General features: G+C 38.7%; 8 protein-coding genes across 8 annotated transcripts; 4 read left to right on the top strand and 4 right to left on the bottom strand.

Moving 5' to 3' along the window:
• Positions 1-194: 194 nt before the first annotated feature.
• On the bottom strand, positions 195-1,652 carry GCK72_004386 (uncharacterized protein; the record flags this gene model as incomplete). The annotated part of the gene is made up of 4 exons (XM_053724648.1): positions 195-333; positions 383-768; positions 841-1,540; positions 1,585-1,652. The coding sequence occupies 4 exons, from the start codon at positions 1,650-1,652 to the stop codon at positions 195-197; spliced, it is 1,293 nt and encodes a 430-aa protein (XP_053588842.1).
• Positions 1,653-2,692: 1,040 nt separating this feature from the next.
• GCK72_004385 (uncharacterized protein) lies at positions 2,693-4,701 on the bottom strand (the record flags this gene model as incomplete). The annotated part of the gene is made up of 6 exons (XM_053724647.1): positions 2,693-2,831; positions 2,880-3,306; positions 3,370-3,556; positions 4,234-4,436; positions 4,501-4,568; positions 4,613-4,701. The coding sequence occupies 6 exons, from the start codon at positions 4,699-4,701 to the stop codon at positions 2,693-2,695; spliced, it is 1,113 nt and encodes a 370-aa protein (XP_053588841.1).
• GCK72_004384 (uncharacterized protein) lies at positions 3,906-5,398 on the top strand (the record flags this gene model as incomplete). Its single annotated transcript, XM_053724646.1, has 3 exons — positions 3,906-3,973; positions 4,018-5,154; positions 5,200-5,398. 3 exons carry the CDS (start codon positions 3,906-3,908, stop codon positions 5,396-5,398), a joined length of 1,404 nt encoding a protein of 467 aa, XP_053588840.1.
• Positions 5,399-6,019: 621 nt separating this feature from the next.
• GCK72_004383 (uncharacterized protein) lies at positions 6,020-7,583 on the bottom strand (the record flags this gene model as incomplete). The annotated part of the gene is made up of 3 exons (XM_003097765.2): positions 6,020-6,158; positions 6,212-7,471; positions 7,516-7,583. 3 exons carry the CDS (start codon positions 7,581-7,583, stop codon positions 6,020-6,022), a joined length of 1,467 nt encoding a protein of 488 aa, XP_003097813.2.
• A 422-nt stretch (positions 7,584-8,005) lies between these two features.
• On the top strand, positions 8,006-9,481 carry GCK72_004382 (uncharacterized protein; the record flags this gene model as incomplete). The annotated part of the gene is made up of 3 exons (XM_003097697.2): positions 8,006-8,073; positions 8,118-9,293; positions 9,343-9,481. 3 exons carry the CDS (start codon positions 8,006-8,008, stop codon positions 9,479-9,481), a joined length of 1,383 nt encoding a protein of 460 aa, XP_003097745.2.
• A 554-nt stretch (positions 9,482-10,035) lies between these two features.
• Positions 10,036-10,395, top strand: GCK72_004381 (uncharacterized protein; the record flags this gene model as incomplete). The annotated part of the gene is made up of 1 exon (XM_003097722.2): positions 10,036-10,395. The coding sequence occupies one exon, from the start codon at positions 10,036-10,038 to the stop codon at positions 10,393-10,395; it is 360 nt and encodes a 119-aa protein (XP_003097770.2).
• A 3,381-nt stretch (positions 10,396-13,776) lies between these two features.
• Positions 13,777-15,239, bottom strand: GCK72_004380 (uncharacterized protein; the record flags this gene model as incomplete). Its single annotated transcript, XM_003097768.2, has 3 exons — positions 13,777-13,915; positions 13,964-15,127; positions 15,172-15,239. 3 exons carry the CDS (start codon positions 15,237-15,239, stop codon positions 13,777-13,779), a joined length of 1,371 nt encoding a protein of 456 aa, XP_003097816.2.
• A 628-nt stretch (positions 15,240-15,867) lies between these two features.
• Positions 15,868-16,439, top strand: GCK72_004379 (uncharacterized protein; the record flags this gene model as incomplete). Its single annotated transcript, XM_053724645.1, has 2 exons — positions 15,868-16,253; positions 16,301-16,439. 2 exons carry the CDS (start codon positions 15,868-15,870, stop codon positions 16,437-16,439), a joined length of 525 nt encoding a protein of 174 aa, XP_053588839.1.
• Positions 16,440-19,242: the final 2,803 nt, after the last annotated feature.

The following is a 19,242-nucleotide window of genomic DNA, read 5'->3' as shown; positions in this document are numbered from 1 at the left end:
TATAGTTTGAAAAAATGTTTAAAACCATGTGTAAAGATGATGTTTATCAGATCATGTTCAAGAACTGGACTGCTTATTTCAAATGAAGAAATTGAATAATTTAGTTGTTTTTTTGTCAGATTTCATTTCAGGCTTATGCAATTAGAATATATTTTTTTAAAGATTAAAATGAATTCTTTTAGAACAGTAGGAGATTAATCATATCTTCTACGAACAACTCTTAGTCTCAGCCACCACTTCCCTTGGTCATCTCTTAGTAATCTCCCACGCGGTTCAATCGGTTGATAAGAAACTTCGAGCATCAATGCAGCATTGATACGGAGTTGAACTTGTCTGAAAAAGAAATCATTATAGTAGATAAGGCTTTGATTGATACGCTCACTTTTCAGAAGATCCAATAACTTCTTGCCTTTGTTTCAGAGTATCCAAACATTGCGTCACGGTTTCTTCGTTTTTGATTCCTATATAGAAAGTGGTCCCAACCGGTCGTCCTCTCTCCAACCAATTCTCAATCAAATCCATATAATTATTTGGTGGATTCAGTCTGTTCTCATTCTCCAAGTACACTATTCGGTTGGTCAGATTTCGAAGAATTGGGGTCCATGAACCATTTTCACTGGTAATATTACCGATGATCAATATTTTTGCCTCTCTCGCAATGGTGTGTTGAAAATCCGCAGCAAAAACACTACTTGAAACTTTCAGTTGTTGAATTGGGAGAGATGATGGATGAATGATTTCCTTGAACCGTTCAAATGCGAGTGAATCCTAGAACGGAACTTCTAAATTTTCGATTTTTAAAATAGTTCCAGCGGGGAAACGGAGGATGTGATCGTGAACCTCAATTTTCAGATTCTTCACTGATATATTCAAATCACGATTTCCAAACAATTTCGTGTGCACGGCCTTTGTCGCTTCATAAAGATACTTATTGTATGCAACACGTTGGATTGTGTTTCCTTTTGAAGAATTGACGGATAATTGGATCCAGGCAGTATATGGCTGGTTCTGATTGTTTCGACGATTAGTATAAGCACTGAGCCGGTCCCGAAGTGATTGAATTTGAAGTTGAATGGATTCTACAGAATCGTTTAATATGATTTGTCGAAATGTCTCATCGAAACCAACTTCTGCATTCCTGGTTTCGTCATCTTCAATATACTCCTTATTCAACCGTTCGGCTAACAACATTTTTAAAGTTCTCAGCTTCTGCACAAGACCTTGTTCCCATTCCTCCGTATAAACCGGAGCATCTACTTGAACTTTTGTTCTCAAATCGATATCTCCTGGAAGTACGTTGTTCAATCCGGGATATATTATGACTCCATATTGATCAATGTCATTGAGAAGCCCTCCCCTTTGATTCATACGGACAACATCGGGAGGAGTTTCGTTGCGTCCATAATCACGGTATACACCAAGCTCGTAGGAGACCTTATTCACCACCGTAAATAGACCTGCAAATGTCAAATTCTCGATTTTCAGTGGTATGCGGCTCTCAAGGGGGCTGATTGGTGGCATGCGCAGAGAGATTTTAAATCTGAAAATGATTAGTTTAAGAAGTAAACAGGAGTGGTGACTAACCGTGTATTTGGGTCCATGTACGGCAGAATCGCCTTCAAACTTTCATACCGTACTGGTATGACAGGCATTTCTCTGGAGAAAAAAAGCGTGAAAATCAATAAGGGTAGGTTGAGAAGGGAGACCAATGGGAGGAATACTGAAGAGATGTGAGTAAGGGGTTGTGTGGAGACGTGTTAATCGACCGGGATTATCTGTAGAGTGCTCTGGGAATACAAATATTGTCAGAGGATGGAACTTGCAATTATCGTTCGTCCGTCTTTCCCAGGGATCGGAATTTTATTCGTCCACCGAAGATGTACATAATCGCTGACACCACCTGTCATTCCATTCTCAATAGTGGTATTCCCAGGACACTCTACAGATAGCTCGGTCGATTAGCACGTCTCCACACAACCCCTTGCTCTCATCTCTTCAGTATTCCTCTCATTTATTGTCTCCCTAAAACCTTATTGAGCTCCGTTTTGCTGTTGGATTGTATGGTCTTCACAGACACACCCAAAATTACAAATGAAACACAAATCTTGAAAGAACTCCTCTAATAAAAAGAAATTCCAATTTTTATTGGATTGATAAGTGACGCTTAAAGTGAACTGGTCTTGAAATATCGGTAAATTCTCCTTCAGAAGTCAACGTTTAGAGATTGTTTGATAAATATTTATTTTCAAAATGGGAGTTTATACGTAACCAGCTTAGGCTGACGCGCCTTCGGCGCATTTTCTCGTGGCTACATCACTCGAGTTCACGTGGTTTGTTGGAAATGAATATAAAATGCGGGCATTGTGACAGAGATTTGAACAAACCCCACATGCATTTTATATATAAGAATAACAAGATGCTCTCTGCAACACCGTGCTTGCTTCAGAAAGTGGAAAACTTTGAGAACTGTCTGCAGATTTGAAAAGAAGTTTCCTATTTCAGTGACAACCCCGTTTTTGAAAAAATTACTTTGTTCTTGAGATTCTGATGCATCAACATTTTTGTTCATTCGCTCGTTCAATTATTGATAAAACTTTAAAGAGCTTTATAGGATTATAGGATTCGCAGAGAGAATAATTACAGTAGACAAAGAAAAGAAAAAAGATTCAAATTCTTTAAAACCAAAATAAGATTATCCCGATCGTCTACGAATCACTTTCAGTCTAAGCCACAAGTTTGAATCATATTCACTAGGATAACTGCTTGTATGATCAATCATATCATAAGAGACATTGAGGATCAATGAAGCATTGATACGGAGTTGTACTTGTCTGAAAAAGAATGTATGGATAAATAGAGGATTTGACAGAATCACTTACTTTTCAGAAGATCCTAAAACATTTTCTCTCTGCTTCAGTGTATCCAAACACTGTTTTGCTGTATATTCGTTCTTGAGTCCCATACTGAAAGTGGTGCCAACTGGACGTCCTCTCTCCAGCCAATCCTCGATTAAATCGTTATGCGGAGGAACGTGTTTATTCTCATTCATCAAACACACTCTTTGGTTGGTCAGATTCGGGAGGATTGGTGTCCATGAATCATCTTCAAGGGGATTATTATCGATAATTAATGATTTTGCCTCTCTCGCAATAATGTGTCTACAATCGAAAAAAGGAATTGTAGTACTTGAAATTTTCAATTGTTGAATTGGAAGAGATGATGGATGAACGATTTGCTTGAAACGTTCATATGCACGTGAATTCCAGTTTGTAACTTCTAAATTTTCGATATTCAATATAGTTCCAGCTGGAAAACAAAGAATTTGATTGGGAAGGTCAATTTCCAAATTCTTCACTGAAATACTCGAACCTTGACTTCCAAACAGTTTCGTGTGCACCGTCTTTGTCGCTTCATATAGATACTTATTGTACGCAACACGTTGGGTTGTGCTTCCTTTTGGAGAGCGTGTAGTGAATTGAATCCAAGGTGTATATGGAGGAATTCGATTATCCCGACGATTGTTGTAGGTAGAGGAGGGATACAAATGGAAGGAATACTGAAGAGATGTGAGTGAGGGATTGAGCGGAGAAGTGCTAATCGACCAGATCTATCTGTAGAGTGCTCTGGGAATACAAATATTGTCAGAGGATGGAACTTGCAATTATCGTTCGTCCGTCTTTCCCAGGGATCGGAATTCTATTTGTAGAGAAGATCTACATGGCCGCTGACACCACCTGTCATTCCATTCTCTGCGAATAGTGGTATTCCCAGAGCACTCTACAGATAGCCCCGGTCGATTAGCACGTCTACACACAACCCCTTACTCACAACTCTTCAGTATTCCTCCCATTTGCCTCCGTCCTCAACCCACCCTTATTGATTGTTGTATTCTTTCCGCCCGTAAAATGCGTGTTATACCAGTACAGTACGAAAGTTTGAAAGCGATTTTGCCGTACATAGAACCAAATACACGGTTAGTTACCACTCCTGTTTACTTCTTGAACTAATCACTTCCAGATTCCAAATCTCCCTGCGCATACCATCTATCAGTTCTCTCGAAAAAAGATTATCATTGAAAATTGTGAATTTGAAGTTTTCAAAAACAGGATTGGAAATAAATGGAGCTCGCTACCGTCTAGGTGTATACTGCGAAATAAAAGATAAAAAAGTGTCCTCTGAGATTCAAATGTCAATGCTACCGATGTCACATGATATTGATGAACACGGATTCACTATTTCTCCGGGAATCAACACAGTGCTCCCTGGAGATGTGGATTTGAGAATGGAAATCTTGAGAAATTCACAAAACGATACAGATAGAAGAGAACGTCTTCTAGTCCAGGAGTTGAGAGGGCTCAAGAAGATCTTGGCCGAGCGTTGGGAGTACACAGAGCAAGATGAGTTCCCAACTGTTCCTTCATATCCAGAGTATCGAGCTGAGATACATTGGAAAGAATCTTCTGTGAGACTGATTCGAGATCGGATAAACTCATTACAAACCGCTTTGGAACCTTTCAAGCATCGCCGCAATAACACAAAACCACCGTTCACCAACTGGATTCAATTGACTGTGACTTCACAGAGAAGAGGTCTGATCCAAAGGATTCCTTACAATAAGAATCTGTTCGTGGCAATGAAAATGCTAATCTCTACAATGTTTGGTAAGCGAAGTTCAATCATATCGGTGAAGAATGTGACCATTGATTTTCACAATTACATTCTTCGTTTCCCTGTGGAAACCAAGCTGAGAATTCAAACATTGGATCTGCTCAGTTGGAATGCATCCAATTTTCAAGAATTCAGTCAGATTATTGATAAATCTTCGTTCCCTCTTCAACAATTAACGATGAAATGTAGTGCTCATGGCTCAAGATTTGAACATGCAATTGTTAAAGAAGCGAAGAGTCTTATCATCAACAGAATCTCAAGACGCCCATGGATTCCAATTCTTCGCAATTTGACCAATCGACATTTGTATTTGAAAAAACAGAGTAGACAAGAATCTCATGAAGACTACGTGAACTTCATCAGCAGTTGGTTGGAGAACGGACGCCCCGTTGGAACTTCTTGGACAGCTATCATGAAGGAAGAAACTGTCAAGCGGGTTTTAATCGATTTGAAAATGAGACCAGATGTTGTTGCAGTGTCAGATAAGTTAGTTTCTCGGTTTGCACATCATTTCTCATTTTATTATTCCAGCTATGTTGAACTACGTGTCAACGCTTCATCGAGTCTCCAAGTTTTTTATAAAGCTTTACAACCATCGGACCCCTACACAAAATGGTTGTTGAACTGGAGAGTTGTTCGGCCACAATGTAATCAGTTGGAATCTTTGATTTTATCTGTCCTTCTTTCTACACGAACAAGAGTGTCTGATACAAATAATGTTTCTCTTTAATATAACGATAAAATTGTGCATTTCATATCTAATATGTTGAACCAACCCTCTGTAATTTCCTTTAAAACTTCCCAAAACGTTATTTTTTTCAAATAAATAAGGTTCTGTAAATGTAGTAACTACCAAGTTAAGAATTGACCTGTTGTCACTGCCGATTCCTGTTTACAACAATCTAACAGTAGTGCTGTCTTGCTGTTGGATTATATGGTCTTCACAGACACACACAAAAATACAAATGAATCACAAATCTTGATAGAACTTCTCTAATAAAAAGTAATGCCAATTTTGCATTGGGTTGATAAGTGACGCTTAAAGTGAGCTGGTCTTGAAATATCGCGGAATTCTCCTTCGGAAGTTGACTTCTCCAAACGTTGTTTGGAGAATTCTTGTGAAATATTAATTTTTAAAAACAAAAAAAGATAATTTTATAATTTGAAAAGTGTTTTAAACCAAATGTAAAGATGATGTTTATCAGAACCTGTTTATTAACTGGACCGCTTATTTCAAATGAAAAAATTGAACAGTCCAGTTTTCCTTGTCAGTTATCGTTTCCAGTGTGATGCAATTAGAATAAATTGTTTTTTTAAAGATTATAATGAATTATTTTAAAATAGTGGGAAATTAATCATATCTTCTACGAACAACTCTTAGTTTCAGCCACCACTTCGATTGATCATTTAGCAGTATTTTCACACGTTGTTTAGCCATTTCATAAGAAACTTCGAGCATCAATGCAGCATTGATACGGAGTTGAACTTGTCTGAAAAAGAAATCATTATAGTGATTAAATAAGGAATTGGTAGAAACACTCACTTTTCAGAAGATCCAACAACTTCTTGTCTCTGTTTCAGAATGTCCAAACATTGCTTCACGGTCTCTTCGTTTTTGATTCCCAAATGGAAACAGGTCCCAACTGGACGCCCTTGTTGCAGCCAATTCTCAATCAAATCCATATAATTATTTGGTGGATTCAGTGTGTTCTCATTCCTCAAACACACTGTTCGGTTGGTCAGATTCAGAAGAATTGGTGTCCATGAAGCATTACCAAACGAGTGATTATTGATAATCAAATATTTTGCCTCTCTCGCAATGGTGTGTCGAAAATCTGCAGTGAAAACATCACTTGAAACATCCAGTCGCCGAATTGGAAAAGATGATGGATGAATGACTTGCTTGAACCGTTCAAATGCAAGTGAATTCCAGAATGCAACATCTAAATTTTCGATTTTCAAAATAGTTGCGGCGGGAAAACGGAGAATTCGATCGTAATGAATAATGTTCAGATTTTTCACTGATATAGTCGAACCACGATTTCCAAACAGTTTCGTGTGCACCGCCTTTGTCGCTTCATATAGATACTTATTGTATGCAACACGTTGGATCGTTAATCCTTTTGGAGAGCTTCTAGTAAATTGAATCCAGGAAGTACACGGTGGAATCCTATTGTCCCGACGATTGTTGAACGGACGAAGCGAGTCCCGAAGCGATTGAATCCTGCTTTTAATAGTTTCTACAGAATAGTTTAATGTCATTCTTCGATATGTCTCTACCAAAGCATTCCAAGCACCACCAACAACTGCATTCCGGGTTTCGTCGTCCTCAATATATTCCTGATTCAACCGTTCAGCCAGTATCATTTTTAAAGCTCTCAGTACTTGGAGTAGATGTTGTTCCTGTCCCTCCGTATTAGCAGGAACATCTAGTAGAAATCGTATTCTCAAATCGATACCTCCTGGAAGTACGTTGACTAGATGTTGTGCCGGTCCCTCCGCATTTTCCGGAATATCTCGGTGAACTCCTGTTCTCAAATCGATATCTCCTGGAAGTACGTTGTTCAATCCGGGAAATATGATAAGTCCATATTGATCAATGTCATCGTTAGACCCTCCCTTTTGATTTATACGGAGAACATCGGGAGGATTTTCGTTGCGTCCGTAATCACGGTAAACACGAACTTGGTAGGAGACCTCATTAACTTTAGTCTCTAACCCCGTAAACGCCAAATTCTCAATTTTCAGTGGAATACGGCTCTCCAGTGAGCTGACTGATGGGATGCGCAGAGAAATTTGGAACCTGAAAATGATTAGTTCAAGAAGTAAATACGAGTGACGACTAACCGTGTATTTGGGTCCATGTACGACAAAATTGCCTTCAAACTTTCATACCGTACTGGTATCACAGGCATTTCTCGGGCGGAGAGCACACAGCAATCAATAATAAGGGTAGGTTGAGAAGGGAGACCAATGGGAGGAATACTGAAGAGATGTGAGTGGGGGGAGGGGTGTGCGGAGATGTGCTAATCGACCGATGTTATCTGTAGAGAGTTCTGGGAATACCACTATGCGCAGAAAAAGGATCTTGCAATTACTGGCCCGCCTTTCCTAGTGATCAGAATTCTATTTGCACAGATGTATATAACCGCTGACACCACCTGTCCTTCCATTTTTTGAGAATGTTGGTATTCCCAGAGCACTCTACAAACAGCTCCGGTCGATTAGCACTTTTCCACACAGTAGCCTCACTCACATCTCTTCAGTATTCCTCCCATTTGTCTCCTTGCTCACCCCACCCTTTTTTATTGATTTTCGTGTTCTTTCCGTCAGAGAAATGCCTGTCATACCAGTACAGTATGAAAGTTTGAAGGCGATTTTGCCTTACATGAACCCAAATAAACGGTTAGTTGCCACTTCTATTCACTTCTTGAAGAAATCATTTTCAGATTCCAAATCTCTCTGCGCATACCGTCTATAAGCTCCCTTGAGAGCCGTTTACCGCTGAAAATCAAGAATTTGACGTTTTCACAAATAGATACGAAAGTAAATGAGGTATCCTATCGACTTGGTGTGCACCGCGATTACGGGCGCAACGAACCTCCTCCGGATGCTCTCCTTATTAATCAAGGGGGAGGGTCTCCCGATGACATTGATCAATATGGAGTCTTTATATATCCCGGGGAGAACAACGTACTTCCAGGAGATATCGATTTGAGAATACGAATTCAACAATATGATCGGTTTATTACAGATGAAGAGGAACAAAATCTAGTCCATGACCTGAGAATTTTTAAAATACTGCTGGCCGAACGGTTGAATCAGGAATATATTGAAGACAACGAAACCAGGAATGCGGTTGTTGGTGGTCCTTGGAATGCTTTCATAGAGATAAAATATCGAGAAATCGTAATGAACAGATCTGTTGAATTCATTCAAAGCTGGATTCAATTACTTCGGAACCGGCTTAGTGGTTTTACTAATCGTCGAAACAATCAGAACCGGCCATATACTCCCTGGATTCAATTATCCGTCTATTCTCCAAATGAAATCACAATTCAACGTGTTGCATACAATAAGTATATTTATCAAGCAAAAAAGGCGGTGCACTCGAAACTGTTTGGAAATCGTGGTTCGAGTATTTCAGTGAAAAATCTGAAAATTGAGCTTCCCAATCAAATTCTTCGTTTTCCCGCCACAACTATTCTGAAAATCGAAAATTTAGAAGTTGTACGTTGGAATTCACTAGCATTTGAACGGTTCAAGAATATCATTCATTCATCATCTCTTCCAATTCGACAACTGAAAGTTTCAAGTATTATTTCTACTGATGATTTTCGACACACAGTTGCGAGAGAGGCAAAAATATTGATTATAAATAATCTTACCACTGAAAATGATTCATGGACCCCAATTCTTCAGAGCCTTCCCAACGAAAGAGTGTGTTTGATGAATGAGAACGAACGCGTTCCACCAAATGATTACATGGATTTGATTGAGAATTGGTTGGAGAGTGGGCGTCCGGTTGGGACCACTTTCTTATTGGGAATCAAAAACGAAGAGACCGTGAAGCAATGTTTGGATAATCTGAGACAGAGACAGGAAGTTATTGGATCTTCTGAAAAGTGAGCGTTTTTACCAAATCCTTACCGACTATAATGATTTCTTTTTCAGAAAAGTTCAACTCCGTATCAACGCTTTATTGATGCTCGAAGTTTCTTATGAAATGATTAAACGACATGGGAGATTACTAAGAGATGACCAATCGAAGTGGTGGCTGAGACTAGCAGTTGTTCCGGGAAGATATGATTAATCTCCTATTGTTCTAAAAGAATTTATCCTAATCTTTAAAAAAAATTTTAAGTGCATGAACGTGGATATGATATTTTTTTTAATTGTATTACCAATAAACCCAAATTTTGGAAATGAATATTTGTGATTACTCAACGTTGATTTCTTAAGGATTTTGAATTTTCTGAGAGTCAGACGAAATGTTACAGAACAATTTCATCACTTATCAATCCAATGCAAAATTGGAACTTCTTTTCATTAGAGGAGGCTACAGAGCAGGTGCCACCTCTTGTTTATCATTAGAGCGCTAAGAAAACGATAATCTCGTTCATACATTATTTTTTAAGTTTCACTGTCATTTTTCAACAATTATATCTGCATGACAGGTGGTGTGACCATCTGGACTAACAGACAGTCTGTCCTCTCTCTCTGTCTTCCAAGGTCACTTCTTTTCTCTCAATTTCCCAGGAGTCAGAGTAGTAAACCATCTTCACATATAGTTAGTCGCATACCAGTACACCATTCATTTTCATTCTCATATTCATATTCAGTTGTTTCTCCTATTCGCCAAACATCATGTCTACCTATTTCGGACAAATCGTTAGAAACACCGTTATGGACTTCTATAACTATCTCGTAACAAGTCTGACTCTCTTCACACCAGCCATTGAGAACACTGTCAAACCCAGACGCTTCAGGAAGATAAGGACGAAACCTACGGTATCCAAAAGCGTAACCGACGCCGTCTTGCCACCAGAAGACCTGCTGAAATTGGCAGTCAAGAAGCTCCGTGTTTTGAAGAATGAAGTAGGCAATTGGAGACAAGAAGCACTTCAAAATATGTTGGTTTTGAAGTTGTACAATCACATTGAGGAAAGCAATAAGGAGCTGAAAACTAAGAAGGAAGTGATGGAGGAGAACTCCTCGTCTGTTTGATTAATTTCGTTATCTTGTTGTTTCTGGTTTTTGCTTTTCTTTGTTTATCAATCAATAATGAACATTCTTATGATAGCCTAAATTCTGTGATTTACAGCGGGACTTACAAAATCTAATAAAACCGTGAATGTGGTCATAACTGTCTTGAAACTTGAGTTTTTCTTCAAAGCGATCTGTTGATTTTTTCGATTATTGATTTGTCTTGATCTTGAACATCCGAGGAATTTTTTTGAACTAGATCCTATGGTTGTTTTTTTTCTAGAAATGTTGAATAAGTTGTACAAAAAACAAAATATTGTTGATCACAGTATACACTGTCATGGGGCAAAGAGACTACGTGTTGTGATTTCACACACAAAACCCCCCACATTCTCATCTTCCCTCTATCTCAGTTAGCTTCTACCAAACAGTCTTGGTAGGTCGGCTGAGCCGACCTCCAAAATACAGCCACAACTAAAATATGATTGTGCAATCTATTCATGGATATTCACACTACAGAACATGGTTCCACAGTTACCACGGTTTAAGAGAACGCACCTAAACCTATACGTTAGTATGCGTAAGACTTGTGGGGCGTCTACAACGTCAAGAGGGATTTCACTACATAGACTAGCTAGTGATGGACATCGTTGAGTAATCACCAATATTCATTTTCAAAAAAGGAATTCATATGTTATAACAAATAAGAAACAAGAATTGAATAATCTGGAAAATGTTTTCTAAAAAAACGTGTGTAGATGATATTTGTAAGTTCCTGTTTAAGCACTGGACCGCCCATTTCAAATGAAGAAATTGAATAGTTTAGTTTTTTTGTCAGTTATCATTTGTGGGCTTGTGTGGTTGAAATAAATTTGAAAAAAGCAGCGAGATTAGAATTATTTGTAGGAGTTCAATCTGATCTTCCGCGAACAACTTTCAGTATCAGCCACCACTTCGATTGGTCATCTCTTGGTAATCTCCCACGTTGTTCAATCGCTTCATAAAAGACATTGAGCATTAATGAAGCGTTGATACGGAGTTGAACTTGTCTGAAAAAGAAATCGTTACAGTAATGAAATAAGGACTTTATAGAACCGCTCACTTTTCAGAAGATCCTAGAACTTCTTGTCTTTGTTTCAGAGTGTCCAAACATTGCTTCACGGTCTCTTCATTTTTGATTCCCATGGAGAAAGTGGTTCCAACCGGTCGTCCTCTCTCCAACCAATTCTCAATCAGGGCCATATAATTGTTTGGTGGATTCCGTGCGTTCTCATTCTCCAAGTATACTCTCCGGTTGGTCAGATTCCTAAGAATTGGGGTCCATGAACCATTTTCAGTGGGATTATTATTGATAATTAATGACTGATCGGCAGCGATGCCGCCTCCCTTCCCAAAATCTTTCAAGATTGTTTCTCATATACACGGAAATCTTCTCTTCAGTCTGGTTTGATCTGAACTGTTCTGCTTTCTGATTTTTTTCTCTAAAAGACTTCAAAGCTATTCTACATATTTCTAAGTGTGAAAGTTAGACAGCCGGTAAAAATGGAGTACAGTAATGGCCATAAATCGAACAACTTTGACCGTTTTTCAGTTAAAAATGTCCAACTTTGAAAGGGTGTCAATAAAGAGATTCTATTCCAGTTTAGATGTCCTTTGAAAACTCGAACGTCCCTTAAAACACTTAAACGTTCTTTAAAACACTTAGACGTCCCTCAAAACATTTAAACGTTCTTTGGGGTCCCAAAAATGCTCAGAAATGTTTAGACGTCCCAAAACCGTTCAGATGTCCCTTGAAATCCCAAAATTTCATTTAACCAATTAGTCGTTCAAAAATATTTGGACGTCCCTTGAACTTTCAAAACCAAGACCTTGCTGTGACACCTGGAAGTAGTGATTGCCTAAAAACAAAAACGTCCTTGAATCTTGACATGATAATGGCTCAGCACCCGGGAAGTAGTGGATTCCTTAACACAGAGACATCCAGCATCTAGCTTAAAGTTATGGAAAAAGTGCAAGCAAGCATCAGTGTGTCTATGTTTTAAGGAAACCACGTCTAAACATTTTAGGGAACTTTTAAACGTTTTTTGGGACGACTAAATGTTTTTTGGGACGTTTGAACACTTGAAAGGACGTCTTAACTTTCGGAAAAAATTTAGGGCATGACAGGGCGTTTAAGTGTTTTAAGGGACGTCTTAGTGTTTCATGGAACGTTCGAGTTTTTAAAGGATATCTAACCTGGAATAGAACCAAAAAAATTGTTTAAAACCCACGCATTTTTCCTGACAATTTGAAGAAATGAATTCATTTGAAGAATGAAAAAGTTTTATAACTATTTTCCCCGTGAACTCCTATTTCCCTATTTCGGAAATGAAAGCCACTGAAAGGCTTGAAAACCACTTTTTCTTACGTAGTGACCTAATTTAGAACTATTTTAACTAAAAAAAATAGACGGGCATCATCCGGGGAAAATTTCCAATCGATCTGTGTAAATTTCATTAAAAACGGTTCAGTACAGAGAGCGCTAGAGTCGGCGACATACGGACAGACAAACGGATCTGCTGAATATTATTAGTAAAGATTCTTATGATAGCCTAAGTTCTGTGGGCTTTTATTTACAGCGGGGCTTACAATATGAAATATAACCGTGAATGTGGCCTCTTGAAAGTTGAGTTCTTCTTCAAAGCGATCTGTTGATTTTTTCAATTATCGTTTTTTCCTGATCTTGAACATCCGAGGAATTTTTTTTGAGCTAGATCCTATGGTTGTTTTTTTCTAGAAATGTTGAAAAAGTTGTATAAAAAACAAAATGTTGTTGAGCACTGTGTACACTGTCATGGGGCAAAGTTAGAGACCACATGTTCCCCAACTCACACTTACCAACTGTTGTGATTTCACACACAAAACACCCCCACATTCTCATGTTTCCTCTATCTCAGTTAGCTTCTACCAAGCAGTGTTGGTAGGTCGGCTCAGCTGACCTCCAAAATACTGTCACAACTGAATAATGATTGTGCAATCTATTCATGGATATTCACGCTACAGAACATGGTTCCACAGTTACCACGGTTCAAGAGAACGCACCTAAACCTATACGTTAGAATGCGTAAGACTTGTGGCGCGTCTACAACGTCAATAGGGATTTTAGACTGGCTAGTGATGGACATCGTTGAGTAATCACCAATATTCATTTTCAAAATAGGAGTTCATATGTTATAACAAATAAGAAACAAGAATTGTATCATCTGGAAAATGTTTTCTAAAAAAATGTGTTTCAAATTTCCCATTTCGAATGAAGAAATTGAATAGTTTAGTTTTTCTTGTCAGTTATCATTTGTGGGCTTGTGTGATTGAAATAAAATTGAAAAAAGCAGCGAGATTATAATTATTTGCAACGATAGGAGTTCATTCAGATCTTCCACGAACAACTTTCAGTATCAGCCACCACTTTGATTGGTCATCTCTTGGTAATCTCCCACGTTGTTCAATCATTTCATAAGAGACATTGAGCATCAATGAAGCGTTGATACGAAGTTGAACTTGTCTGAAAAGTACTCAATATAGCAGATAAGGATTTTATAGAAACGCTCACTTTTCAGAAGATCCAATAACTTCTTGTCTCTGTTTCAGAGTGTCCAAACATTGCTTCACGGCCTCTTCGCTTTTGATTCCCATAGAAAAAGTGGTTCCAACCGGACGTCCTCTCTCCAACCAATTTTCAATCAAATCCATATAATTATTTGGTGGATTCCGTGCGTTCTCATTCTCCAAGCACACTCTCCGGTTGGTCAGATTCCGAAGAATTGGGGTCCATGAATCATTTTCAATAGGATTATTATTGATAATTAATGCTTTTGCCTCTCTCGCAATGATGTGTCTACAATCGAAAAAACGCAGGAAACTTGAAATTTTCAGTTGTTGAATTGGAAGAGATGATGGATCAATGATTTCCTTGAACCGTTCAAATGTAAGTGAATTCCAGAATGCAACTTCTAAATTTTCAATTTTCAAAACAGTTGCCGTGGGAAAACGGAAAATTCGATTGGGAAGGTCAATCTTCAGATTTTTCACAGTTATACTCGAACCACGATTTCCAAACAGTTTTGTGTGCACCGCCTTTGTCGCTTCATAAAGATACTTATTGTATGCAACACGTTGGATTGTTACTCCTTTTGGAGACCGTCTAGTAAACTGAATCGATGCAGTGTATGGAGAAATCCGATTGTTCCGACGATTGTTGAAAGGACGAAGCGAGTTCCGAAGTGATTGAATCTGGAGTTGAATAGATTCTACAGATGTGTCTCTTCGATAATTCTCTACAAAACCATTAAAAGGAGCACCAATAACTACATTCCTAGTTTCGTCGTCTTCAATATATTCCTGATTCAACCGTTCGGCCAGTATCATTTTTAAAGCTTTCAGTTGTTGGAGTAGAAATTGTTCCTGTCCTTCCGTATTAGGCAGAAAATTTCGGTGAACTCCTGTTCTCAAATCGATATCTCCTGGAAGTACGCTGTTCACTCCGGGATTCATAATGACTCCATATTGATCAATGTCATTGAGAGACCCTCCCCCTTGATTCATATGGTGAACATCGGAAGGAGTTTCGTTGCGACCGTAATCACGGTATACACCAAGTTGATAGGAGATCTTGTTTACTTTGGTATCAATATTTGAAAACGTCAAATTTTTGATTTTCAGCGGTAGCCGGCTCTCCAGTGAGCTGACTGATGGGATGCGCAGGGAGATTTGGAATCTGAAAGTGATTAGTTCACAAAGTATATAAGAGTGGTAACTAACCGTGTATTTGGGTCCATGTACGGCAGAATCGCCTTCAAACTTTCATATCGTACTGGTAGGACAGGCATTTCTCAGGAGCAAAAAAGCGTAAAAATCAATAAGGGTAGGTAGAGGAGAGAGACAAATGGGAAGACTACTGAAGAGATGTGAGTGAGGGATTGTGCGGAGACGTGCTAATCTATCGGGGTTATCTAAAGAGAGCTCTGGGAATACCACTGTGCGCAGAGGATGGATCTTGCAATTACTGGTCCGCCTTTTCTAGTGATCAGAATTCTATTTGCACAGATGTACATAACCGCTGACACCACCTGTCATTCCATTTTTTGAGAATATTGGTATTCCCAGAGCACTCTACAAACAGCTCCGGTCGATTAGCACTTTTCCACACAGTCCCCTCACTCACATCTCTTCAGTATTCCTTGCATTTGTCTCCTTTGTTAACCAACCCTTATTATTGATTGTTGTGTTCTTTCCGCCCGTAAAATGCCTGTCATACCAGTACAGTACGAAAGTTTGAAGACGATTTTGCCGTACATGGACCCAAATAAACGGTTAGTTACCGCTCCTGTTTACTTCTTGAAGAAATCACTTTCAGATTCCAAATATCTCTTCGAATGCCTTCAATCAGCTCGCTTGAGAGCCGTATACCGCTGAAAATTGAGAATTTAACGTTTTCATGTAACGATACGAAAGTAAATGAGGTATCCTACCAACTTGGTGTGTACCGTGATTACTCCATCATCTCTTCCAATTCAACAAGTCAAAATTGGAAGCTCCATTCGTGCTCCAGATTTTCCACACGCCATTGCAAGAGAGGCACAAATATTGATTATCAATAATAATACCAATGAAATTGATTCATGGACACCAATACTTCTGAATCTGACCAACCAAGGAGTTGTCTTGGAGAATGAGAACAGACTGAATCCACCAAATAATTATATAGATTTGATTGAGAATTGGCTGCAACAAGGGCGTCCGGCAGGGACCACTTTCTCTATGGGAATCAAAAACGAAGAGACCGTGAAGCAATGTTTGGACATTTTGAGACAGAGACAAGAAATTCTAGGATCTTCTGAAAAGTGAGTGTTTCTACCAAATCCTTATCTGCTGTATTGGTTTTTTTCAGACAAGTTCAACTCCGAATCGACGCTCTATTGATGCTCGAAGTTTCTTACAAAATGATTAAACGACGTGAGAGATTACTGAGAGAAGACCAATCGAAGTGGTGGCTGAGACTAGCAGTTGTTCCGGGAAGATATGATTAATCTCCTACTGTTCTAAAAGAATTTATCCTAATCTTTAAAAAAGATTTCAAGTGCATGGACGTGGAAATGATATTTTCTTTTATTGTATTACCAATAAACACAAGTTTTGGAAATGAATATTCGTGATTACTCAACGTTGATTTCTTAAGGATTTTGAATTTTCTGAGAGCCAGACGAAATGTTACAGAACAATTTCACCGATATTTCAAGACCAGCTTTAATCGTCACTTATCAATCCAATGGAAAATTGGAACTGTTTTTACATAGAGAAGACTAAAGAGCTGGTGCCACATGTTGTTTATCATTAGAGCGCGCCAAGAAAACGATAATCTCGTTCATACATTATTTTTTAAGTTTTACTGTCATTTTTCAACAATTATTTCTGAACCAGTCGGTTCACGTCGCCTAACGGCGACTGAACCTCCTTCTCAACACCACCCTTCTAAGTGTTAACGCGCCTGCGGCGCTTCTCACATGGTTCAAACAGTCGGGTTCTCAGAATTCTCTTTTTCTTCTGGTCCTATAACTTAGCTTCAGTTGTTAGTAGTCTTTATTAGCTGAGCAACCCGTTCTAGAGAGAACAATTAAAACACCCTTACTTTTCTGATAAGATTTCGACAAATTACTTCAGAAAAGCAGGAACTTGGTAACTCTATTTTCCCTCTCATCAAAAGGCAGGTGATCCTCTAAATGTTAAGTTTTTTACTTTTGACTGATCGGCGGCGATGCCGCCTCCCTCCTCTGAAGGCAAACTAAGGCCATATTCAGACAAATCCTTATTCTAGAATTCACCATCAATTCTTGAAAAGTGTTAGTTCATTTTCTATACTCCTAGTCGCTTATTTAATGGTTGAGACATCCGGGTCTTTGAATTAATTGTACTAAATACAGAAAATGTGTTTTTGCCTGTCTGAGAAACCCTTCACCAAAAGAGAATTTCCTATTCACATCTTCAAAAAATGCGTTTAAAGTATTCTTTTGAAGTTTTTGACTTATCGGCGGCGTTGCCGCCTCCTTCCCCCAAATTCGTTCAAGATTTTTTCCATATACACGGAAATTTTCTTTTTAGTTTGGTTTGATCCAAAAAGTTCTGCTTTCTAAATTTTTCACTGTTCGGCGGCGATGCCGCCTCTCTTCTCTGAAATACTTCGAAACTAAAACTATTTTACATATTTCTAAGTTGAAAAGTTAAAGAAGCCCCTTTTTCAGTCTAGATTTCAATCCTTCTCATTCGTACCTGACAGTAGTTCACAGAAAATTCTTAAAGTTCTTTAAAAAAAACACTTTTCGAATTTTTAATCGATCGGTGGCAATGCTGCATGATGACGAAAGTCTTATTGTTAACTACTATCAAGTTTCTGACTCGGTGTTTGTAGGATTGTAATTTTTTAAACACCGTCAAAGTTGGAACTCAATCATCCATTGTGACAGAGTTTGAGCGGTGTGTACAGTGTCAACAGAAAGATAGCTACTCCACCCTTTTGTTCTACAAAATCTTGGCTATAACGAAGCTATTTACGACTTTAATATATTGGCTGTCTATTTTCCTATCAAAACAAAAAGCCAAAAAAAACAATTCCGACCTGGCGGTAACGAACTCACCGCCCCACGCGTGAGAGTCATCTGCGTACACAGGTAAAGCGCGATGGATCCATTGTGGATGAAACGCGGAGCGCGCGCGGATTCTGTGGGTATGTCAGATGGATCCATTATGGATCCATATGGATCCACGCGCGGGCGGCATCCATTTAGCACCCACGCGCGATCCGTGGTTTCTTTGATTCGATTGGGTTCATACCACCACATATTGTGGCTGTTTCGGATACTAGAGATTTATTCTTTTGCTACTATAAGTTTCTTAAGGTGTGTATTGTGTTCTATCTATTGTTTTTTTCAAGTTCCCTTTTCCGTTCTCGTCCAACTCTGTTCGTCTACAAGCTTTTCTCCGTTTCCACTCACTTTTCATCAAAAACAAATTATGGTTTCACTTTTATGTAATTTCAGTATACTATTCTATTTTTGTTTTTCAATTTCCAAAATAGTCCGTAGGTTTTTTAAATCAAGTTTACACAAAATGAGTTCAAGTAATACCCGGAAAGAAGAACACTTCTACAGAGTAAAAGTCCCTTTTTTTCTTTTCGGAACGACTGAGACTTACCAAATTACCTTTCATTCCACCTGCAAATGCATTTTATCATGTCGTTCCGAAAAGAAAAATAGTGAAAACCTTTAATTTTTCTCATGAAAATAACCACAAATTTCTAAAAAAAATTCTCAATGACATTACCTAGTTTTGGTGAAAAATAACAGAAATTCGTTTCGGCAATAGCTTAATTATTTTTTATTCAGTGAACCATAATTTATTTTCAATAAAAACTGTCAAAAAATTGGTGAAAACTCGGGAAAACGGAGAAAATTTCGGCAAACTCCTAAAAAATAATTCGCCTCGATTTATTATAAACAACACGCACAGCGGAATATCGGATTATCGTTGGAAAGTCAGATCAGGCGTGGATGGAATATGGATCCTATATGGATGCACGCGCGATCCACGGAAACTCGAGGGCGACCGACATCCTCCCCATCCATATTCCATCCGCGCGCGATCCGCGTTTTAAATGTGGACCCATTAGGGATCCTATGTGGATCCATATTCGATATGGACGCATATGGACCCACAATGGATCCATCGCGCTTTACCTGTGTAGACCGCTACACCAAACACGCGCGGCCGGGGCGCTCTCGAGAATGCAGTCAAGAAACAACCGAGTCAGTAGTTTTGAGCTTTCAACCACCCTGTCGG

This window comes from Caenorhabditis remanei, chromosome II (genome assembly GCF_010183535.1).
Source record: "Caenorhabditis remanei strain PX506 chromosome II, whole genome shotgun sequence".
Taxonomy (NCBI): Eukaryota; Metazoa; Nematoda; class Chromadorea; order Rhabditida; family Rhabditidae; genus Caenorhabditis; species Caenorhabditis remanei.
Note: the sequence above shows the minus strand (reverse complement) of the source record. Positions and strands in the feature narration are given on the sequence as shown.